At 38.6% G+C, this 19,673-nt stretch overlaps 1 protein-coding gene across 1 annotated transcript in view; it reads right to left on the reverse strand.

The window, feature by feature from the left end:
- Positions 1 to 19,673, reverse strand: part of RANBP9 (RAN binding protein 9) — a 90,930-nt gene that overhangs the window by 14,600 nt on the left and 56,657 nt on the right. The window contains exons 6-10 of the mRNA XM_036085752.2: positions 11,560 to 11,744; positions 8,543 to 8,655; positions 7,087 to 7,195; positions 5,125 to 5,315; positions 2,165 to 2,309 (exon numbers count right to left, since the gene is read on the reverse strand). Coding sequence (XP_035941645.2) covers positions 2,165 to 2,309; positions 5,125 to 5,315; positions 7,087 to 7,195; positions 8,543 to 8,655; positions 11,560 to 11,744 — 743 coding nt within the window. The remainder of the gene's footprint in view (positions 1 to 2,164; positions 2,310 to 5,124; positions 5,316 to 7,086; positions 7,196 to 8,542; positions 8,656 to 11,559; positions 11,745 to 19,673) is intronic.

The raw sequence follows: 19,673 nt of genomic DNA on the forward strand, positions 1-19,673 counted from the left end.
TATCTTGACGAACTTTGCGAATGGATAAGAAAAATCAATGTTTAATTTAATGGAAATTCTTAAGATCATAGTTTTTAGTGATCTTAATAAATACACTAAACTTTTTTTTTTTGACAATACAATATAGTACATGGGAGGGATTCTTTCATTCAACACCTGTTTAAGAGCTCCTAAGCCATGTTCTGTGTTAGGTGCTACGGACACCATGGAACAGCCTCCGGCCTCCAGGGGCAGAGGATCAGCCCTCGGGTGAAAGTTATTTCCAAGGCGTGACCCAACATTTGGTCGGGACGCAATCAAGGAAATCGTCCTGGAAGAGTAACAACGGGACTGAGTGTCACAGCCTGCCTGAACAGAAGTTAGGAGGGAGGGGAGGGAGCAGCATTTCTGATGGGGTGGAGGGTGGGGTGCAGCATAATGCAAAAGGCGCAAATCTGGAAGTCAGAAATCCTGAGAAATAGTCACAGTTCTGCAACTTACTAGCCACTAATTATTGAACCTGACCCCCCGCCTCGCCCCCAAAAGTCATCTACACTTCTGGTATTGAGCTCTACATCTGTAAAATGGTTTTACTAGTTTATAGCATCTTCGCCTACTTTGCAATCCCACCGTAAGGGCGGCCTTTACCAACTATAAAGTAACTGTTACTGTTTAACAGTGTGAGGCGTTCTTCTCCTTCTACCCTGCGCCCAGAGGATGCTGTGTCACCAAACCCTCCCAGTGAGCTTGCTTCCCTGAACTCAGGGAGTAATGGGTCTCTTTAGCAACTTCCTGCCATGAAGAGTACTTAAGAGAATGACCCACCAACTGCCCCCAGCCCTGCCCCCAGACAGCGGCAGAACCCTCCACCAACACTGTCCCTACACGCTACAAAACACACAAGTACTAAAGGCTCAACTTTCTAAATTTCCATACATAATTTTTATTACAACCCAGTCTTCTAATCTTCCATTTTCTAGTACGTCATTTCTCCTGTGAAAGACCACCCTAATCTCCTCTGCCAGGGACAGCCGTTTTTTCTACCGTTCCTCTCACACCACCACTTCCATGGACGTCCACCGCAGCCCGCACCACACAACACCATCACTTCAGTAAGTCATCACTTGGGATAGATGATCTGGATATTCTGATTATTCTCCCAAACTGCAAATACAGATTTTTTCTCCAGAATCATGTTTCCATTAAGATTCCATGTTAAAAGTTAGGTTCTTTCTCCTCTGATGAGAAAGTTTTGCACTGATGCACGTTCCCCCTAATAGCAGTGCGACCAATCAATTCACGCGGTAAGACCAAACCAACATCAAATTGATAAAATCTACCCATGATTTTTTTTTTTTTTTTGTATTATCTTTGTCATTTCACTAGTCCTGAACCAAAATGAATTCAGATGCTGGATGATCTGGGCAGGCTGACTTCGTAAGAACTTGCTCTCATACACTAGTATTCAAATAATGATGACATTCCACGAACCTTTAGGTTCAGGAATCTTCAACCCAAGTGTACCAAGGATTTTAGTAGAGTCCTGTAGACATCCCCCTCTCAAAGCTCGTTGAAGTCAGAGACCAGGCCTAGCAGAATGTTTGACACCTAACAGGTCCTCAATACTATGCTCATGCTATATGTTTATTACTAAATGACTTAAGGTCCATTTGCTGTTATAAGCAAGCTTCCTAAAGACAGGCTTTCAAAAAAGATTCTTCATAAAGTTATTTGGAACTCAGGAAACATTCTACACATTTACACCAAAAAAACCCACACAGAGAAAAAAATAGTTGTAAACGTATCTTATGTTACTTCGAGAGAGTAAATATTCCACTGTGATTTAATTGGAAAATATAAGAACAGCATCTACGTGACCATCTGTACAGGCCGGTGCCGGCAGAAAAACCAGAAGAAGGCAGAGCCTGGAATGGATTCTTACGGCCCCGGCGGGGGAAGAAGGAATGCAGACTCAGAGGAAGGCACAATGGAAAGAGGCTGTGTGCACACGGGGAGACTGAAAAGCTCTGGGGAACTTACTCCCTACCCTTTTATTGTCTGGGGGCTTGGAAACCTCCAGACCCCCATTATAGACCGTATAATTCAATTTTTCTAAATTATTAAAAACGATGACATTTATACTTAGGTTGCTTACAGTAATGCAAAAACTAGTGAGATCACGTACCTGGTGAAGTTATTAACTTGCTGTGATCGTGACATGTTTATACTGTTTAGTTCTGGTACATTCAAATTGGATGACTGGTGTTTACTATGGCAATATGATTGATGTGCTTTATTTGATATTACACCATTACTACAACTTTCAAAACCTGGGAGAAAAAAAAAGAAAAAGATGCATGAACATAGAAACACACATTAAATTATTATTAAGTTGTAAATAACGTACCCATATTCTGATCTTGCACTTGAAACTTTTACAATGTAGGACAGCCAATGCATTACTTAAATAGTAAACAAACAGATAACTTCTTTGAAAGGATATAAGGATATTAATTGTGGGCTGTAATTACCATCTCTAACATTTACTGAAGGCTTAATTATGGATCTTATTTAATCCCCACAACCCCCCTAAGGGGGGCAGTGTTCTCATCGCTCCCATTTAATATATAAATACACCGAAGCTAAGAAGCTGTCCACACCTGAGTCAATGTATGGGCTTCAAGATGGGAGGTGGCTAAGGATACAAACCCGAGAATCATGGGCATGCACGGGATGGTGATGTAAATAAAATGAGAGGCAGTGATGGAGAAAGGTATGTGCCGATGGAGGAAAAGCAAAGGGGTTATTACTCTATGAAAGGAAAGGAAACAGTATCTGACTTCTGTTTCAGAAAGCTGAACGTACAGAGGCAAGAGAACCCCTTGGGAAGAATGGAATGAGAGAGACAAGGAAAGAAAGAAGACTAAGAAAAACTGGAAATAAACCTAGAGAAGTGATGTCATAAAAGCCAAGAAAGGAGAGAACTGTTGTTAAGCTGTCATCATCAAGACAGTATGGTACTGGCACAAAAACACATAGATCAATGGAACAGAATAGAGAGCCCAGAAATGGACCCTCAACTCTATGGCCAACTAATCTTTGACAAAGCAGGAAAGAATGTTCAATGGAAAAAAGACAGTCTCTTCAACAAATGGTGTTGGGAAAATTGGACAGCCACATGCAGAAGAATGAAACTGGACCATTTCCTTACACCACACACAAAAATAGACTCCAAATGGTTGAAAGATCTAAATGTGAGACAGGAGTCCATCAAAATCCTAAAGGAGAACACAGGCAGCAACCTCTTCGACCTCAGCCGCAGCAACTTCTTCCTAGAAACATCGCCAAAGGCAAGGGAAGCAAGGGCAAAAATGAACTACTGGGACTTCATTAAGATAAAAAGCTTTTGCACAGCAAAAGAAACAGTCAACAAAACCAAAAGACAACCAACAGAATGGGAGAAGATACTTGCAAATGACATATCAGATAAAGGGCTAGTATACAAAATCTATAAAGAACTTCTTAAACTCAACACCCAAAGAACAAATGATCCAATCAAGAAATGGGCAGAAGACATGAACAGACATTTTTCCAAAGAAGACATCCAAATGGCCAACAGACACACGAGAAAGTGCTCAACATCGCTCGGCATCAGGGAAATCCAAATCAAAACCTCAATGAGATATCACCTCACATCAGTCAGAATGGCTAAAATTAACAAGTCAGGAAACGACAGATGTTGGCGGGGATGCGGAGAAAGGGGAACCCTCCTACACTGTTGGTGGGAATGCAAGCTGGTGCAGCCACTCTGGAAAACAGTATGGAGGTTCCTCAAAAAGTTGAAAATAGAGCTACCATACGATCCCAGCAATTGCACTACTGGGTATTTACCCCAAAGATACAAATGTAGGGATCCGAAGGGGTACGTGCACCCCGATGTTTATAGCAGCAATGTCCACAACAGCCAAACTGTGGAAAGAGCCAAGATGTCCATCGACAGATGAATGGATAAAGACGATGTGGTATATATACTCAACGGAATATTATGCAGCCATCAAAAGGAATGAGATCTTGCCATTTGCAACGACATGGATGGAACTGGAGGGTGTTATGCTGAGCAAAATAAGTCAATCAGAGAAAGACATGTATCATATGACCTCACTGATATGAGGAATTCTTAATCTCAGGAAACAAACTGAGGGTTGCTGGAGTGGTGGGGGGGTGGGAGGGATGGGGTCGCTGGGTGATAGACATTGGGGAGGGTATGTGCTATGGTGAGCACTGTGAATTGTGAAAGACTGTTGAATCACAGATCTGTACCTCTGAAACAAATAATACATTATATGTTAAAAAAAAAAAAAGAAGAAGAAGATAGCAGGAGGGGAAGAATGAAGGGGGGGAAATCGGAGGCGGAGATGAACCATGAGAGATGATGGACTCTGAAAAACAAACTGAGGGTTCTAGAGGGGAGGGAGGTGGGAGGATGGGTTAGCCTGGTGATGGGTATTAAAGAGGGCATGTTCTGCATGGAGCACTGGGTGTTATGCACAATGAATCATGGAACACTACATCAAAAACTAATGATGTAATGTATGGGGACTAACATAACAATAAAAAAATTAAAAAGAAAACAAAACACCAAAAGCCCGAGAGACGAAGACCGGTGAGCCCAGAAAGGGACAAGAAGAAAAGAAGCGGGCAGAGCAGAGTTTGTAGGGGGCTGGCGGGGAGAGGATGAGAAAGCAGGCAGCCCAGCAAGGCATGCTGCCGGGTGGACCAAAGCCACCACCGTCGCAGCATCCCCTGCACATTTCCACATCGTCAGAACACACGGTGACCTTCTATCTTCACCAAGTGTCTATGACTTCATTTCCAGAGACAACTCCAATGTTGACCTATGTTTATGAAAATCTGCTAATAACCTATTCTCAGAAATAGCTCTTCTTCAAGTTACCTTCCTAGGACTAAAAACACACCAATCTGATCCACTGACAATTATTCTTCCAGAACATCGTGAGATCAAGTATGCATGCATGCAAAACAGCTATGTGGAAATGTCCAGATTTTTAAACATTTTTAATTTTGGTTCAAAAGCATAAAGAAGGGTAAAAACTTAAAAAGTGCTGTCATAACACTGAGTCTCACCAGAAAAATGTGCAGTACTTCCTTTGCCTGATGCTAAGTTGTGGATGTTCATCCCATGGCTGGGGCTCATGCTCGGACTACTGAAAGGTCGAGGACTAACAGGGTAACTGTCTTGAGATTTTGGACTTCGGCCTCCCAGACACCGTACTTCGCTATCTGTACCATTCACCATTTCTATAAACTGACGCACTCTAAAAAAAGAAAAGACAAATTGACTTAGATAATTTTCAAATAGCAGTTTGTTTATTTAGTAACAAGAGATTTCTGAGAGGACACATTTTAAGAACCAGCATTTATCAGTAAGTATGGCCTTTAGATAGTATGTTAAAAATATTAACTATGGTTTCATCTACTGTACTGCTTAAATTTGAAGTTTTCCAGAAAAATCAGAGTATAGAGCAAAAGACATTGTATCTCCTTTACTCAAGATTTACTGAGAAAATGAAAATCTTTTGGTAGTTATAATAATATCAAAATGGACTTCATTTTTTTTTTGAAGTTAAAAATAATTTAATCAAATAATATTTGCACTTGATAGCAAGTCATATAGTATGTAAGAACATGATGTGCTTTACTGGACATAGGACACAGAGCCTTGCTCCCCACTCTTCCTCATTCCTATTCCCTTCTGCAACCTCTTCACCAAAATGGACCAATTTAAAATTTTACTCCAAAGCAAAACAATCCTGACATTTGGCTTGCAAAGGGTTTCTGGTACTTAAGGGAGGTGAAATATTAAGCTTAATAACACCTGAATTTTAAAATAACAAAGAATCAGAAGACCAATTAAAAAAAAGCCACATTACGATGGCTATTAAAAAAAAATGCAGAAAATGACGTGTTGCCAAGGATGTGGAAAAACTGGAACTCTGGTATGCTGTTGGTGAGACTGTAAATGGCGCAGGGCTATAGAATTCTAAGGATTAATTTCCCTAAAAAATTAAACACAGATTTACCATATGGTTCAACAATTCCATTTCTGGGTATATACCACAAAGAACTGGAAACAGGGACTCCAACGGGTATCCGTACACCCCTGTTCATGGCAGCATTATTCACAATCACCAAAGTGGAAGCAACCCAAATGTCTATCAGTTAGTCAGCTTTCAGAATGAAGGAAATTGTGACATACACTCTAACATGGATGAATTTTGAGAACATTTTGCTAAGAGGAATAAGCCAGTAACAAAGGACAAATATTTTACGATTCCACTTAGATGAGGTACCCAGGGTAGTCAAATTCAATTTTATAGAGACAGAAAGTAAAATGGTGGTTGTCAGAAGCTGGGGGCAGGGAGAAATGGGGAGTTCGTGTCTCCGTTTGGGATAACGAAAAATGTTTTGGGGATGGATGGCTGGTGAGGATTGCAGAACAGGGTGACTATACTTAATACTACAGAACTGCATGTTTAAAAATGGCAAATTTTATATCTATTTTACCACAATCTGCAAAATTACACAGACTTACAATAAGGTACTTTGCGAGAGGAAAACAGATATCCATCTTCTAAATAAGATTTTAACATTTTAACAGATAGCTAGCATAAACAGAAGAGCAAACACAGAGCGAAAGATGCCATCTGCTTATAATCCTCAACACAAGTGTTTTTTTGTAATCTGTTACTTAAACGTGCTATATTACAAAATTATACGTAAATACCTGAAACAAGGTGAAACAAAAATTAAAACTATTAAAACATGAAAATAGGGCGTCTGGGTGGCTCAGTCGCTAGGTGTCCGCCTTCGGCTCAGGTCATGATGCCAGGGTCCTGGGATCGAGCCCCACATCGGGCTCCCTGCTCAGCAGGAAGCCTGCTTTTCCCTCTCCCACTCCCCCTGCTTGTGTTCCCTCTCTCGCTGTCTCTGTCAAATAAATAAAATCTTTAAAAAAAAAAAAATGAAAATAATTCGGATTATACATAACACACACACCCATACATAATACAATAACATTAAACTCACTTTAATGTGAAAAGGAGATTAGGATTTCTTTCAAGTAAACTTGGGTATAACTGTTGTGTTGTTTCAATAGCTTCTCCCATTCTTCCTGCTAACACCAGTTTCTGAATTCCTATTTAGAAAAAGAAAGCAAGAGATTAATTTTTTAAAAGTAGAAACATAAACTTAGTGGACTGTCAAAAAAAAAAAGTAAAAAAAAAAACTTTAAATACATTGTGACTAATTTCCATTTCTTTTTCTAAAATCGTAGTTTCTATTAGGCAATCAAGGGGAAATTTCAGACATATTAAAAAATTAGGAAAAAAAATATTTCATAAACTATTCTTAAAAAATCACAAACTAATATACAAGTAATACAGGAAAAATACCTGTTAAGCAATAATGAAGTATTAAACACTAAGATTAAAAAGATGGACGTGTTTATAGCCTACAGTGCAGTGCCGGCCTCACAGAATACTTTTCCCAATGTCATCAAGTTACACACACTAAAAATATGTACAGCTTTTAATATGTCAATCATACCGCAATAAAGTGTTTAAAAAAAAAAAAGATCATAGCAAGCATTAGAGAGAACATTCAAAATGTCTTATCAAATATGATAACCTTCTGCCCCCAGTACTATGAGAACGCTAGCCTTTGATAAGATCTGAATTCAACAGACATCCACTGAGCGTTCCCTGTGTGTCAGGCATTTGTTAAATTAGGTGAGTATACAGAACGAGTAAGCGATCATCTGTTTGCCAGAGCTCGTAACATAGTGAGAAAGACAGAGCATACACGTAGTGACAACACAATGTAATCGGTGTTATCACAGCAAGTCTGACCTATAAAAAAACTGTTGTCAAGCATCACGATTTCACACACGACGTTGTGTTTTGATGCCTAGCCTCTCACTACGTCCATTCCCCCCCCACGTGCCCCCCTCCCCCGATGGACTAATGCCCACATTTAGAAGGTGAACTGCGGAAGAGCCACATGCTGACTTGCCCTTCGTTGTACAGGCCCCAGCTCTGGCCACCAGCCCTGGGACCGAAGCAATAGAAACTTAAGATCAATACTATCTTAAGCAATTTAAATAATGCAAAGATTTACATTTCTTTTACGTATTATCTTCCCTAATATCTAATCATGGGACTACTTTACCAACTAAAAAAAAAAATTGTTTTGTTAAATGTTTACTTCCTAAAATCTAAAGCGAACATTTTTTAAGAAAAAAATGGTAAACATTTCTTACACAACTTTCTCCAAAATTCTCTCTTTCTACATCCAGAATGCTAACACAGTCTTATGTGAGTTTTTTTGTAAGGTGATCTTCAAAAATGTCAATGAAAATAAATTTCAGAGGTATCAATTTTAATATATTTGAAACTTTATTTTAAAAAATAAAATTTCTAAAAATTGATATAACCAAACCTATAATCTGAAAACAAGTATTATCCATGCACCACAGGGTCCTTACTTTGTCTATTCTTAATGGAAGCTAATTCTTCTAGAACGGTCTGGTCTGTAGATCTGGCAAAGGCCTCTGCTGTGGCACAGTACCCATGGTGGACTAAATAAGATGAAACCATTCTTAAAATAAAAAGAAGAAACACACATCTTTTAGTCAAGAGAATACAGGCTTCATACTACAATTTATATAAAACAAGATCTACTCCTTTGTTACAAAACCAACCTATTCCCTTTGAAATAAGGCTTTAAGAACCTCAACTTTATAGTTAAAAAAAAAAAAATCCTTTTGTTCTTCTAATCACGTAGTGGTTCCAAAAAGAGAACCGTAAATGCCATGTTAGGACTACTCTCCCGAAGAGTAACTGTCACTAAGGAAGAGCCACTGACAGACTCTTGATTCTTGGCTCCCCATTTTCCCTGGCTCCTTTCCTGGGACTTCCATCCTTATATTCAATCCTACTAATCACAATTTCTGTTTCACCTATCCCAGTGAAGTGCTGGCATTTTATAAAATACAACAATTTCTAAATAACAGATGCACTCTTTGTGTCGTGGAGTTCCACTCCTTTCTTTACTCATCTAAGGTTACAGGAGATGGGACCTACAAGACGTGAACACAAGAAATACTAAGGTGAACCGGTGAGAGGGTCTTTCAGAACGAGGTCTATGAGGGTGATGATACTTATCACTGAGAAACTGCCCTTCTAATCTAAATCAGTTAGTATCACTGCACATAAAAGATGAAAGTGCCACACTTCCAAAGAACACGTGTTTTTTTTTTTAAAAGTCACCAAGTGGTCAAAACACCTTTACATCTAAGCACAAAAGGTTAGAAAAACTATTGACTCAACAATATTAACCCAAATATCCAATATATCCAAACATGCAACTCCTAAACCTGCCTCCATCTGGCATGACTAAGGCCCTATCAGAAAGTGGTAGGAAGCAGTGATTCAGGAAAGAGGGATTAGGGGGCAGAGGGGAAAATCTCCAAGAAACAGATTTTTCATTTTATTTCATCTAACTGGTCAACTTGATTTAAAAGGGTAGGGAAGAGGGGTGCCTGGGAGGCTCAGTAGTTAAGCGTCTGCCTTCAGCTCAGGTCATGATCCCAGGGTCCTGGGATCGAGTCCCGCATCGGGCTCCCTGCTCCGTGGGAAGGCTGCTTCTCCCTCTCCCACCCACCCCTGCTTGTGTTCCCTCTCTCGCTGAGTCTCTGTCAAATAAATAAATAAAATCTTTTTTAAAAAAAAAGGGTAGGGAAGAACTTTTTAAAATGACTTCCTAGGAGGTCATGGTGAGTGTCAATTTTATAAAGAATGGGGTGGGGGGTGGGGGCCCTGCACTGGAGTCTGGTTACAGAATTAAGATAAATGTTTCCTCTACTAACTCTCCTGCTATGATGCTCAGCAGCAACCATTTTTAAAGCATGAAAGGGATGTAACCCCAGGAGAGCAACTTATCCTAGCTCTAACTTGTGGGAACTATGAGATCGTCAGCCAGGCTTTGCTCTTCTGTCACCCTGCACCGGCAAAAATACCAGTGTAGAGGTTCTGTAATACCAGATGATAATAGCTTCAGGGAAGAAGCATGTTTTCACAATCATCATCATGTCTTCCAACCATTATCTCCTCCAGAGAACACACACACAAATTTTTATTATATCTTTAAATGTGCAATTGTTCAAAGCAATTACAAAGACACTTAAGACAAACTGTCAGACTGGTGGTATCTGAACGTCTCTGCTATTTTCCTGGGTGAGATGAGAGTAGTGAAAATGACTGTTTAAATTTCCTGGTACTTATTTAATGTTTAAGTCTGTACTTTTTTAAGCTTTAAGGAGCTACCATTTAGTACTACTCACACCCAGCAGTCATCTCTAGCTTTTGAGCAAAGGTATAGTCTAAAAAGTTGACTGTCACAGGACTTGTATTTTCCTGCTGCCTTCCACTCCAATGAAATTCTACTTTTCATAAAGAATGAGTTGAGATAAAGGTTGTTCACTTTATAGTATACCTTTATTGACACCCACTGTTTGCTCTGCTACCTACCCGTTCTGTACCAGCGTTATTATGGAATCCTAAGTATTTATCCTGCTTTTAGGAATCCTCACTCCATATTCCTAACTCTTTGGTCTTACTCCTTTTGCTGCCTCTTAAATGTCTATTAATAACATGTAAAAGTAAATTACATTAAAAATAATTAGTAAGATTTTAAAAACTCCTTCAATTGAGGCTTTTGGTCAGATTATCCTATTTAGAATAGGGGCAACTATAACCTCCCTGAATCTACATGAAAAATAATAGATTTAGCAAAAATGGGATCCTAATAAGCAAAAATAGCTGATATTATTCTTACAGAGTAACCCACTCACTGGAAAAAATGAGTCAAATCTTGAAATACAAAATGTACATACCAAGTCTATATTCCAGTACATTAACTATACCATTATTTTGATGCTTTTCTTGCTGAGTAGTATTTCTTTATCCCCATACATATTTGAACTACTGCTGAACATAGCCAAGTTCATGTCCAAAACCCACAGCTCCTGAATTACACAATCTAAATTATCTTCCTAAATTTATCTTTTGCATTAGCACTATTTAAAGAGAATCAAGTAACCTATGGAAAGCATTAAATCCCATTACTAAGGATAGCAAATGAATTAACCTAAGTGATCTAGTGTCACTTTATTTCCTCCACCAAATTCATACATCAGACTAAAATACAATTTTGTATGTGTGCCACCAAATAAAAAATGATTTTTAATTGTTTAAGTAGAGTGAATTGCTTTTTATAGAGATTAAGGTATAATCAATACATTAAAATTATTAGGATATATAAAAAATTACTTTAAAGAAGAGTAAATTATTTTTTATAGAGATATAAATATAATCAATGATGCATAAGATTATTAGGATATAAATTAGATTAAAATGCTTCAGTAAATATTCTTTTATGCTAAAAGAATGTTTTATAAAAAATATATTTTGTAATGTCCATTCAAATATCTTCTACACTTACTTTTGTATCATGGTTTGCCATTCGCCTTCCCGATCTCCAATAGGAAACCGGTCTATCTGTGCCTGTATTTTGGTTCTCCACTCTCGCATGTAGTCTTCTATATCAAACACGAAAGGATGCTGCCCGAAATTGGCATCAACGACTTCTCCTGGTGTCTGGAGCCCCACGGTAGGATATAAATTCGGCTGTAAGACAACACATTTCACTAGCATCTATCTATCCCTTTTATATTAAAGACTTTTCACTCTTTCATAAGCTCTCTTTAAAATAACAGAATACAATTTTCCTTCTTGTAATTTAAAATTGCAATCAAAACCAGTAGAGAAAGAAAAATAATCTAAATACAATTAAAAGCAAATAATCTAAAATAGACTTTATGCTGGATGTAAAATACCACTTCCTATAATCTAATCATCAAGGAAAATATAAAACATAAGCCACCTATTTTATTTATTCAGAGACTGTGTGGTATTATAGTTCTAGTAATGTGTTCTAGTAACGTGTTCTAGTAAACAGAAACACAAATCTTGCTCTTCAGAATAGGTCATATAATGTTACAAAGTTACAAAGTTACAAAGATTCAAATTTAAACACGTAACTCAGACTTATCTTTCTATGTATGATATGTATGATGCATGTCTAGAAACTGCATGGGAGGACTAGTTACCACAGAAGGACAATCCTAACTGGACACGCACTACGCTAAGTGTACGAATTTCATTTCGCGGTACATCTGGCACGCCACTGGAAAGAGAGTGGAAACAATTAATTGTAAGCAAAACACAGTGCCATTAAGAGTGGGGGTTCTCTTTATAAACACAAATGACTCAAATGCACCTATTTCTGGAGTGGAAAAGGATTTAAATATTCAAATTCACAGAGAAATGCATCTAGATATACTCCAAGATTTCGAGGCTAAACAATCAAGTTTAACAGCTTCAAGTACACAAAAATACACAAGTTCTTTTGGCTCTATCACTATTTGTTATATCTAAAGGTGGGATGAACTACTCAATGTCTACTAACTAGCAGGGTTTAAACATACTAATAATCCTGTGAAATAATTATTGTTTGCATTACAAAGTTAAAGAAATTGAGGATTGGGGGTAATTAACTTGCTCACGGTCTATATTATGACAGAGAAGGGACTGGAACACAGATTTTTTGACACCAAATCTAGTTTTTCTTCCTATAAACTCCAAGTCCTACTTCATCACCAGTCTCTGTACTTATGCCTTATTTCTTTGTTTTAATGGTTGTCACAAGTATTTTCAGTACCAAATCAGGTGAGGATCAAGAGGGAATAATCTGGATGTAAATGTGAGATGCTTAGATTTCACAGCAAAAAGCTAAGAGGATGTATGTAGAAACAACTGATCAATCAAGCAACCAAAGTCAGAAACAAAAGGAATACTGTGCCAAAATACTCAGAGATAGAACTGCACTGGATTTGGGAAATAAATGGTAATGCAATGTATGCAAATGTACTGATTCTTAATCAACAAAACCAGCAAGTTCTTACAATTTTAAGCTGGAGACAAGTGACATACTTGTTACAACCCTCTCATTTGACCACTGAGAAAACAGACCTAAAGAGTGGGAGGGACTGGGGCACCTGGGTGGCTCAGTCGTTAAGCATCTGCCTTCAGTTCAGGTCATGATCTCAGGGTTCTGGGATCGAGCCCCGCATTGGGCTCCCTGCTCAGTGTAGAGTCTGCTTCTCCCTCTCCCTCTCCCCCTGCTTGTGTTCCCTCTCTTGCTGTCAAATAAATAAATAAAATCTTAAAAAAAAAAAGAAAGAAAAAGAGTGGGAGGGATTTATCCAAAAGCACACAACTTCTTAATGACACACATAAAGCAATTAATGCAAGCCTCACCATTTCTAACACAGTATTCTGTCCTTTAAACTCCATTACAAAATTATGACATACTTAAAACAAAAGTATATAAAGCCAAAGACTCTTAACAAAGGTAACAACAGAGTGCAGGGCAATCCCGTTTGTTAAGCAGCATTTATAATTCTAATATTCAGCATTGCCCAGAGATGCAAGGCAATCCTGTTTGTTAAGCAGAATTTATAATTCTGATATTCTGCATTGCCCAAAAATGCTTTAAATATGTTCTGTTTGCTAGGGGCGCCTGGGTGGCTCGGTTGGTTAAGTGTCTGCCTTGGGCTCAGGTCATGATCACGGGGCCCTGGGATCGAGCCCCGTGTAGGGCGCTCCGCTCAACGGGAAGCCTCCTTCTCCCTCTCCCTCTGTGCTCTCTCTCTCTCCCTCTCTCGCATTCTTGCTCAAATAAATAAAATCTCAAAAAAAAAAAAAAATGTTTTGTTTGCTAATCTAAATTTTCCTGACAGATTCAAGTAAATAATCATATCAATACTATAAATGAAAATTGACATTCAGGAATACTGATAAAATTGTGCCATAAAAAATGATTGCACTGTTATATTTTTTTGTAAAAATTAACATTTGTAACATGTTCCTGTGACAAAACATGCCATAAATGTCAAGACAAATGGACTTTATAACAAAAAAAAAATCTGCACATATAAGAAAGGATCAACATTCTCAATGTAAACAATATTCTCACAATACAGGACAAAGATTAACAGACCAACTCAAATTTTTTTAAGATGAGAGGTTTACAGGCAATTTGCAGAAGAAATATAAAATGACAATGAAAGTATGAAGAGACACTTAACCTCACTCAATTTCTTAAAATACAAATCAAAACAAGAAGAGTTTTTTTGCACATTAGATTAGGATTTAAAAGACCCTATGTTTAAAATATTTATTTATTTATTATTATAATATGTTTAAAATACCCAATGTTGATTGAAGGTTGAGACAATAAGCCCTCTCATCCACTATACACAGAAATGTAAACTGATATAATCTTTTAAGAAAGAAATTTGGCAAAGTCTATTAAAACTGACAAAGCAATTTCACTCATAAGAATGAAATCCGACAGAGAAACAAACGTGCAAACATATATGCCCTGCAGCATTATTTTAATGGCAAAATACTAAAAAGAATGTCCATTCACAGGTGGTATTACATACCACATTCACTGAAATTCAGACTCTAATAACTGTAAGATATGCCATCATTTTATGTCGAAGAAAAAACACTGCCCATTAAATCTGACAGGCCATAGGGTCTAAGATGCACCACCATTTCATGTCAAAGTATGAAAAATGTGCATCTCAGAAGTTGTGGTAGTACATCATACAATAAGATATTATAAAAAATTTGTATACTGACAAAGAAAGATATCCTATATATTACTAAATGAAGAAAGCAAGCTAGAGACTACATAAACTATGACCCTACTTTTTCTGGAAACATTTAAATAATGGACAGACTGGATAACATAAGTTTAGAAACAGACCTGGAAGGATATATGCTCAAGTCAACATAGTCATCTAAATAGGTTGGGATTATGAGAAACTTCTCTTTTGTACATTTCTGTATTTATAAACATTTATTATTTGAATACTTAACACTATGCATTACTTCTGTAATCTGAACGCGATAAAAAGCTAGAAGTGGTAAAGCTAGCTGGGGTCAGAAGTAACTGTATTTTTTATACTACTTACTCAACTTTAAACCTGAAGAATCGGAGAGAAAGGAATTAGCCCTTAACTGGCTAAACTACGGGCTAAACTATACGTTTAAATATCTATATCTATATATATATATATATCTATATCTATATATATCTATATATATATCTATATATATCTATATATCTATCTATCTATATCTATATATCTATATCTATATATAGATATATATCTATATCTATAGATACATAGATATAGATATATAGATATATAGGTATCTCAGACTTTTTAACTTGCTAGGCTATAGATTTCTAAAAATATAACAATGCAATCGTTTTTAGCATAATCACAGAGTTGTGCAACCATCACCACAACTTAATTTTACAACATTTTCATCATTCCAAAAAGTAACCGCACACCTATGAGCGGTCCCTTCCCACCACCCATCCCGTAACCCCCAACAACCACTTTCTGACCCTACAGATCTGCCTATTCTGGACATTTCATACAAACGGAATTATATAATATGTGGTCTTTTCCTGACTGTCTTCTTTCGTTTCGCATAATGCTTTCAAGGTTCTTCCATGATGTAGCATGAATCTAGGCTGTGGATTTATGTAAAACAATGTTTTCGGGCGCCTGGGTGGCTCAGTTGTTAAGCGTCTGCCTTTGGCTCAGGTCATGATCCCGGGGTCCTGGGATCGAGCCCCGCATCGGGCTCCCTGCTCAGCAGGAAGCCCGCTTCTCCCTCTCCCACTCCCCCCGCTTTGTGTTCCCTCTCTTGCTGTGTCTCCCTCTGACAAATAAATAAAATCTTTAAAAAAAAAAATAAATAAAACAATGTTTTCTAGGAAACTTTCTAAATTAAAAAACATCTACATAAGAAGGGGAATTATAGGGGCACCTGGGTGGCTCAGTCGGTTAAGCGTCCGCCTTCAGGTCAGGTCATGATCTCAGGGTCCTGGGATCGAGCCCCGCATCGGGCTCCCTGCTCAGTGGGGAGTCTGCTTCTCCCTCTCCCTGCTGCTCTGCCTGCCTGTGCTGTCTCTCTGTGTCAAATAAATAAAATCTTAAAAAAAAAAAAAGAAGGAATTATATAATGTGTGGTCTTCTTATGTAGAATTAGTAGAATGAAAAGTAACAAAATGAGACATTCAGGAATGTCTTATGTAGAATTAGAAAAAATGAGAATAACTTAAGTCTCTATGAAGAGAATAAAAGATCTCTTAACTTCTATTAACCTATGAAAAATACAGATCCTAAAAATATTCAAAAGCTAAATATACACAAAATCATATTCTCAATAGGATAATTTTGTTCTATTTTAAAGATGTTTTCTAATGAAAATGAAAGCAAATAATGTACCTATAGAAAGTAGATTTCAAATTGGCCGAAAGAACTGGAAAGCAGCTTCATTTTAAATGAGAGCAGCTTCTGTAACAAAAGGAATTGACCTAATCCCAAACTGAATGAGTTTACAGACAGACACTTCCCCAAATGGTGAGGTGAGCTGGGGTAGAAAGATCATTTTGAAGAAGATACAAGGTAAACACCCTAGGTTCCATGATAAGTGTGATACCATCTAGATAAACTTCTGTTCTGTAAATACACTCTCTACCAGGATTTAATGCTATAACTGGCTAGTGAGAGATCACAGGTACAGAACATACAAACACTTCTTTGGTGGGGCCCTTAAGGGAAAGACTAACTTTTTTTTTTCCTTTTTAAGTAGCAGAATGCTATGCTGCATGCGGGAGTCCCAGAAGATCTCAGAGTCACAAAAATAAAAAGCTCTCAGAACCACCGTATTTAAAAAAAAAAACAAGAAAAACCTTCTAACAACCACCATAACCACCACTTTACTCACTGTTGTTACAAGGCTGAATATCACCACTGATTAATTATAGAAAAGGCAAAAAACATAACTAGTGATTCTAAAATGGGACAAAAATAATAAGAAGACAACACAAAGATAGTCAACATGTCTACAACCAGCTAAGCCTTTTCCAAATTACCACCACGTGTACAAGTGAGGAACAAAAGCTCATAAAACATCTGCTTGCTCCGACAAGTCGGTTTTACTTGCTTAGGGCCACAAAAGAGGTAAAAAAAACAAAAACAAAAAACCCCAAACACGCAACCAGCTGAGCGTTTTAGCCGACTGCAAAGGAAATGGAGTGTCGCCCGTAGCCTCTGAGAGATCTGAGCACACCACCCTGTATGCACCCGGCAGCCCCGCCTGCAGGCTGCCCTCCACTGGGTTTGGGACCACAGCCCCACTCGTCCACTCACGGATGTGAGCACTACCTTACTGCTCCTCCCTTTATATTAACTCGTCTGCTCGCTACTGGAATCATTCTCCTCAGCAAATAAACATCCTGGTAAATCAAAAAAATCTTCCATCGCCTCCATTTCTGCCACCAGCTACCATAACCCACTTGCTTCCGCCCTATTTCAGTAGAAATCCTTCACAAAGTTGTCTGTACTTTGTGATTTCCCTCCTATTCTCTCTTAAACCCTTTCTGGATCAGGACTTCTCCATCACTCACTCTACTGAAACTCTGTGTCAAAGTCACCAGCGTACTCTACTCTGCTAAATCCGCTGGTCAATTCTCAGTCCTTAGCCTACGTGTCCTATCACAGGGACATCTTCCACAGTTGATTTTGCCTTTCTTCTGGAGATGCTTTCTTCACGTGGCTTTGAGGACACACCCAGTTCTATCTAAGTCTGCCTCCTACCCCATGGATTGCTCCTTCTCAATCTCCCTTTGCCGGTTCCTTCTCTTCTCCCCAACATGCATGCCCCTCTTCTCTGCCTACACACACTCTCTTGTGGATGTCATCTGGTCCCATGACTTTAAACACGGAAATGCCAAGGATTCCCCAATTTTTGTCTCCAGCCCAGATCACTCTCTTACATGGCCAACTGTACACTTGGGAACTCCATTTAACTTATCCAAAAATGATCTCCAGATCCCACCCCCCCCCAAAACCTGCTCTGCCTATATACACACTTCTCATATCAGTAAGTAACATCGCCATTCTTTCCATTCCTCAGGCCAAGAATCTCAAAATCCTATCCTCTCTCCTATTTTCACATCCAATCCATCATAAATTCTCTTGGCTCTCATCATATTTATTTTTATTTTTTAATTTAACTCTTCAATCTACCTGGAACTTACTCTGGCATAAATATAAGACAAAATCCTAAGATTACACACTTTTTCAAAAAGATAAACACTGGTTCCATTACCGCTTATTAAATAATGCTTCCTAGTAAGCATGATGATTTCAGACTCCGAATTTTCCTGGGCTTAGCAAAGCCGTTCTCTATTATAACTTCAATTTCTTCTGTTTTATTTTTTCTAGAATTTTCTTCAGGAATATTAATAATCTATAATCACTCTCCGCCTCTGATTCTCCTGTCACCTTTCTCAAACCATCTCTGAAACTGGCATGTGTCTGACGAACAGTGGCCCCTGACATCCGTCTGCACAGGTGTGAAACTACTGAAGAGTAAGCTCTCTGAACACTCTGCAACTTGACTGTTTTTTCCCGGCGAAACAGCTGGATAACTGCTACCTCTAAGACATTTTAGTCAACAGGTCATGTATGGACCAACTAACAAAGAAATATCAGAGTGCTGGTTCTTGTAGTACCTTCTGGTAATGTTAAAAACTGAGAGCATCAGAGCCTGCACAATGCAATCCGGAGCTTGGAAGGAAATGCCCCAGACATAATGGAGAGCTCTTAAGAAATGTTCTTGATGGCACAGAAGACAGCATCACGTAGAAAACCACAGACATCAACTCTAAAAAAGGGGTTTAAAAGATTGGATTCTAAACATGAAGTCTGGGGAATACCTTAACCAATCTATATTCCTTATTTCATTATTTTCAGGTGTGCAAGTGATATTGATTAAAAATCTATATTTAAATACCCTAAGAGATCATTCAGTGAATACAAAATAACAATTCTAAGAGATAACAAAGCATCCTATCCTAGTTTGTTGGTCTCCCCCCCCCCCCCGCCCCGCCCCATTAGTGTTAGATGTGATGCATGTTACAATGGGCAGTCTTCGCCTTGGTAAACAAGGTATCCAGAAGCAAAGCAGTTCCCAAATCTCTAACGATGTGAGTCACTATCACCAGCTGCCTGAATTTCAGCAATAGCCTCCTCACTGGTCTGCCTGCTTCTGCTGTAAATCCCTGCCCCAGGCTACTTTTCAACCAGCAGTCAGCGATCCTTTAAAACTAAAGCTACACCATGAGAACGGAGGCTCATTTCACTCAAAGTAAATGCCCAAGTACTTACAATGGCCCTCCAGGTCTCCATGAGCTCGCTGACCCTCCCCCACCTCGATCTCGGACTCATCTAGCACTCTCTGACTTCGTCCCCTCTCTGGGACCCTTGCTTAGTTGGGCTCCTCTGCCTGGGACATTCTTGCTCTACCCACCCATTCCGTGGACTCCCTCGCTCCGTCCTAAGTCTCTGCTCAAGTCCTCCCTTGCAAACCTTGGCAAAGGTGAGCGAACCGTACAGC

This window comes from Halichoerus grypus, chromosome 9, assembly GCF_964656455.1.
Source record: "Halichoerus grypus chromosome 9, mHalGry1.hap1.1, whole genome shotgun sequence".
Classification (NCBI taxonomy): Eukaryota; Metazoa; Chordata; class Mammalia; order Carnivora; family Phocidae; genus Halichoerus; species Halichoerus grypus.